At 38.2% G+C, this 5,535-nt stretch overlaps 1 protein-coding gene across 8 annotated transcripts in view; it reads right to left on the bottom strand.

Annotated features, from left to right (window-relative positions):
• USP25 (ubiquitin specific peptidase 25) overlaps positions 1–5,535 on the bottom strand; it is a 177,212-nt gene that overhangs the window by 123,042 nt on the left and 48,635 nt on the right. For all 8 annotated transcript variants that reach the window (XM_015566825.1, XM_015566819.1, XM_015566818.1 and 5 more), the window contains exon 4: positions 799–922. Coding sequence is in view for 7 of the 8 variants with exons in the window: in XM_015566819.1 (XP_015422305.1) it covers positions 799–922 (124 nt within the window). In the remaining variant the exon portion in view is untranslated. The remainder of the gene's footprint in view (positions 1–798; positions 923–5,535) is intronic.

Raw genomic sequence — 5,535 nt, 5'->3', positions numbered from 1 at the left:
GGCCTCTTGGCTCCGCTGATCCCGGGCCAGGAGGCCTGTCTGCTCCACTGTTCCCGAGCCCCCGCAGCTGCAGACGGGGAACCTTGGCTTCCTCATCGGTGGGGTAACCAAGCCTCCTGTTCTCAGCTGCCTGGCTGCCAGCCGCCATCTTGGCTGACAGTTAATTTGCATATCACCCTGATTAGCCAATGGGAAGGGTAGCGGTCGTACGCCAATTACCATGTTTCTCTTTTATTAGATAGGATAGATGAGAGACTGGCAAACTATGGACCATGAGCCAAATCCAGCTGGTAGCCTGTTTTGATAAAACCAAGATTTATTGAAACACAGACACGATCACTAAATTATGTACGATCTATGGCTGCTTTTGCACTGTACCACCAGAGTGAAGTGATTTTGATAGAAACTATATGGCTAACAAAGCCTAAAATATTTAATGGTACTATAGGCCTTTACAAAAACAAAAGTTTGCTGACTCTAACTATAAATAATTATAAATTAAATTGGAGAATGTAAAAGAGATTAGCAGAAGAAAAGAAAAATCAAAGGAATATTAAACTATACACCTAAACATATGCCCCCATAATGCCACTTCAAATCCTAAAATCTAAGCTTCATATTCAAATGGAACTAGAATATGAAAATTTTAGTTACATAACATATAAAAACAATGCTGAAGTATATTAAGAGTTTATTTAGAATAACAAAGTGTATCTTTGTGTCTCTTGAAATTAAGCCAATTATTATGTCTATTATAAATAGTACTTATATCTACTTTATACACATTATGGTTTTTACCTGCTAATGGCTTGCTCCTCATCAGTTATTCCAGTCTCCCTGAATGCCCTGTTTGATTCCGCCAAACTCAAGGCAATTGCTCTCTGAAGATCATCTTTATCATCTCCAGTGAGATCAATCACATCTGAAAAGCAAAACTATCTTACTCAAAATTAAAAGTCAAACAAAACGAAAGAGAATTCTTATCATGGAGTTATATGCAATTACCCTTTCAAACCAAAGTCAGCGCCAACTTAATTCTGCATAAGAGGCTCTCTGAAGAGAATGCAAACCAATTATAAATTGCTTTATTTCAAAATTTAATGTTCTTCTCTAAGATATACCTAAAACAATAACAGCATGAATATTTTACATTGCAAAGGAATCTCAGTATTTACTACAAAGTGTCTGATTAAAAGGTAATAAGTTTCTTTACCAACAAAAATCGAAATCAACTAAGCATCTACATTTATGCTTTTTGAAGTTAACCCAAATGCACACACACTACAGTGTAGCCATACAACCTAGCTATTATCTATCATAGTATAACAATTAATAATGGAACTCTCTAAAATTAGGTTTCAGAAACTGACCATATATATACATTTTTAAAAGTCTGGAAGTATGTACCAAACTGTTAACAGTGGTTAATTTTGGGGAGGACAGTTAACAGAGGAGGAAGTATAAGGATCTTTTACTTTCTATATTAAGCACTCTACCCTCTGAAGTATTTAATAAACATGCAGTCCTTTAAATTTAACAAAAAGATTTTATTTCACAAGAAAATACAAATAAATGACACTATTTTCTTTTCTAGCAAAAGAAAATTATCTTGATAGCTATAAGTATTCTTTATCCAAAAAAAGGCTATAATTATCATCTTCAGAAAAACAAACACTTTTAATCTAATTTGCCAATGTAAACTGGTCAATTTCCTTAACCCAAAAGATACCAAAAATACTCCCACTATCATTTAAACAATGATAGGAGGCACAGCATGTTGTTAAGTAGGAGATTACGAAACCATATGGTGAGTAAGAGAAAGTAGTATAGCTGTTATTACCTTTGCGTGGTTGGAATTATGCTTATTGATATTTTGAACAAGTTTTGTATTCATTTTTTATTTATATTTGAGATATGTTAAAATTATTTTTGTCTCTGTAACCCTGGAATTTAACAAGAGAGAAACAAACAAAAAAGGGTAGGGCATGGAAATAAAGTAACTGCATTTTATCATCTGGCTAAAGGGTTGTATACAGATACTAGAGAAGAATATTCCACACTTAATGAGAAAGAAATAATGTATATTGACACTTTCAAAAGCCTACATTGATTGTTATCCATACTTTTTTCCTCCAAACAGTAGCTTACACAAATATTAGAAATAATAGTTAGCTATGGAAAGTGTTATTTTAATGTCCTTAGTATACTAGTAATAAGTCTCACAAAAACGTATTAAGTAGGAGCCAAAAAAAATTCAAAGTAAAATATGGAACAAGTTATAGCAGGGTAACTGAAATATGGCATATGCCTGCATATACCAGCAGGCTAAAGGTTTCCTCAGTCTGGCTTACAAAACCCAAGTTCACTAGACCAGGGCTGTAGGTGGATGTTACCTAGGTGTTACCATCCAGTCCAGTATAAAAAATGATGAAGAAAAAGGTAGGACTAGAGGGGCATAAAATGTCCTATTAAAATGAGTCATTGCCCAGCTAGAGTGGCTCAGTGGTTAAGCATTAACCCATGAACCAGGACATCACCAGTTCGATTCCCAGTTAGGGCACATGCCTGGGTTCTGGGCTTGATCCCTAGTGTGGGGCATGCAGGAGGCAGTCAATCAGTGATTCTCTCTCATCATTGATGTTTCTATCCTTCACTCTCCCTTTCTCTCTCTAAAATAAAAAACATATTTTAAATAAATAATGAGTCATTAAATCATGCCCATTAAGTAATGACTATACCTTGGGTGAGTAAAGAGAGAATAATGGAAGTAAAGGAAATAATTTGAAAAGAACAAAGCAGAAAGACAGGCTTTGGGGATACAATCAATTAGCCCACAGACTCCATTCTTTCATCCTTCGAGTGTGCTATCTTCAACTACGAAAGCTGGAAAGATTGAAACAAACAAACCTATTTTCCCAATCCACTTGTGGTTCAAGTTCTGGGTAAAATTTAGGTTCTCCCAACTGGATGCATGAACATGAGATTCGGAAGGCAGAGTGAGGGGGGAGACAATTATCCTACTGGTTTTGGCTGTGGTGTCCAATATGATTGAACAGATAGATATGGTTGTTCCATAGAGCATTCCAGTGTCCAGTTTCCATTGAAGGGATGTCAGCAATAGAGAAGAGGCAACCAAACTCTGAATCCCAATGTCCAGGCATAGCTTAGTGGCAGCTACCTAATCCTGGCTGCCTGTTCCCTGGGCCACAGCTACAGAGGTATGTCCTTGAACTCAGCAGTCCCAGAGGCAGCCTTCTGATCCACTACAATCCTGACCATGGCAGAGGGAGCAGCTTCTCGGCTGGCCAGTCTGTAAGGGTTGGGGAATCCTGTCAGCTGGCTGAGCTGCAGTTCTTCCAGTGATTTCTGAAGAATTAAACTCCTATTTTAAATTTCTTTGAAATGATAAGGAGTGTTTACTGTTTCATGACTGACAAGTAAACCAAAATGGCTAGAGCAGAAAACTAAATTAGAAATAGCAACAACTTATAGTGAGCATTTCATAATTTATCTATTGTAACTCAAACACCAAAAAAGCAAATAACAATGTAAGATGTTTTTAACTCTATTTCATAAATGAGATAACTGAGGTTGTAAAAATGAAGTATAACATTATAGAATAAAGAATGCAGACAGGCTTCTATTTAACTCTTCTAACTATTAAATCAAGTGTTCTCTCCTCTATACTAGAAGTTCTCCAAGTGTAGTCGATGGAGATCCCCTTACTCTATTAGAAAAGGGGATTCCTTCAGTAAAAAATAATCTCATGACAACACTAACATATTACTTTCCTATTCTAGTGTGGTCATATTTGCACTAATGATGCAGAACAATAGTGCCTAAAATTGCTGCATCTTAGCAGAAATCAAGGCAGTGGAACCAAGTGTGTGCACAATTCACTGTACTACTCACAACTACGCACACTAACTATTCAAAAAGAAAAAGTCTAGTTTCTCTTAAGTCCTTGATAAAAAGGGGAAATGTTTATTAAATTTGAAACACTGGCTTACATGTTCATTGATACTGTATGATGAAATCAGAAGTACTTATGCTGTGTATGCAGAGCATGCGGCTGCTGAGAGCAAACACCAATGCAATGCCTGGGCGACAGGCTGAAAGGCTGACTTTTTCATGGAACACTATTTTTACTTGAAAGAACACCAACAAACCACAGACTATAAGTATTCAGACTTCAGTATTTGACATTTTCTCAAAAGTAAACTGAGTCTGTCACTTGGAAGAGAACAAATTAACAGTATTTGTTGCCAATGATTAATATGGAATTTTCAAGCAAAGTTGGAACTTTGTTTAAATTTGTTTCCACCATTTTGAACTTAGTATCTTCCCAGTACTTTAAATCTTTTCTGACTAGAGGCCCGATGCATGAAATTCATGCATTCAGGGGGGTCCCTCAGCCCACCCAGCCTGCGCCCTCTTGCAGTCCGGGAGCTTCTGGGGGAGCAGGCCTAAGCTGTCAGTCAGACATCCTTAGCACTGCCTTGGAGGCGGGAAAAACTCCCACCACCACCACCACTGTGCTCTCCAGCCATGAGCCTGGCTTCTGGCTGAGCGGTGCTCTCCCTGTAGGAGCACACACACACCAGGGGGCAGCTCCTGCATTGAGCGTCTGCCCTTGGTGGTCAGTGTGCATCATAGTGACTGGTCATTCCACCTTTCGGTCGATTTGCATATTACCCTTTTATTATATAGGATGAAATCAAGTGATGTTAACAATTTCAATTTGTTTTATAATGTAAAGATTCTTCCAATATTTGAAAGGAATTATTTTCTAAATTACCAATGCACAGTGTTATAAAACCACACACACAGTAAACAATCCATTAGAAGAGCAAGGTATGTGAAAAAGATGCTTAGAAGCAACTTTTTATTCTATTTGGTCTTTGACCCTGGTTCCTAACACAGAGCCCCTAAATCCCTTTGAATTTCCTGGGTGACAGGAGCATCTTTGTTCCAGTGAGGTAACTGTTGGTGGGCTCCTGTACAGCTTCATGATGGGCACAGGTGATCAGAAAGACCAAGCCAAGATAAAAAGCTTGGAACTTTGGCCACCCTCAGGGAAGAGAGAAGGCCTGAAGATTAAGTTAATAATCAATCATGCCTCCCTGATCAAGCCTCAGAAAAATCACTAAATACAGGGTTCAGAGGCTTTGGGATTGGGGAGCATATCCACATGCTGGGAGGGCGGAGCACCCCAACTCCACAAACCAGAAGCTCGTGTGCCTTGGATCCTTTCAGACCTTGCCTTATGTACCTCTTCACCAACTGTTCATCTGTATCCTTTATCACAGTGGTCGGCAAACTCATTAGTCAACAGAGCCAAATATCAACAGTACAACGATCGAAATTTCTTTTGAGAGCCAAATTTTTAAACTTAAACTATACAGATAGGTACATTGTTGTTAACTTTAGGGTACTCCTAAGGCTTAGGAAGAGCCACACTCAAGGGGCCAAAGAGCCGCATGTGACTCGCCAGCTGCAGTTTGCCGACCACAGCTTTAATCATATCCTTTATTA

Source organism: Myotis davidii, unplaced genomic scaffold (assembly GCF_000327345.1).
Source record: "Myotis davidii unplaced genomic scaffold, ASM32734v1 scaffold1523, whole genome shotgun sequence".
NCBI lineage: Eukaryota > Metazoa > Chordata > Mammalia > Chiroptera > Vespertilionidae > Myotis > Myotis davidii.
Note: the sequence above shows the minus strand (reverse complement) of the source record. Positions and strands in the feature narration are given on the sequence as shown.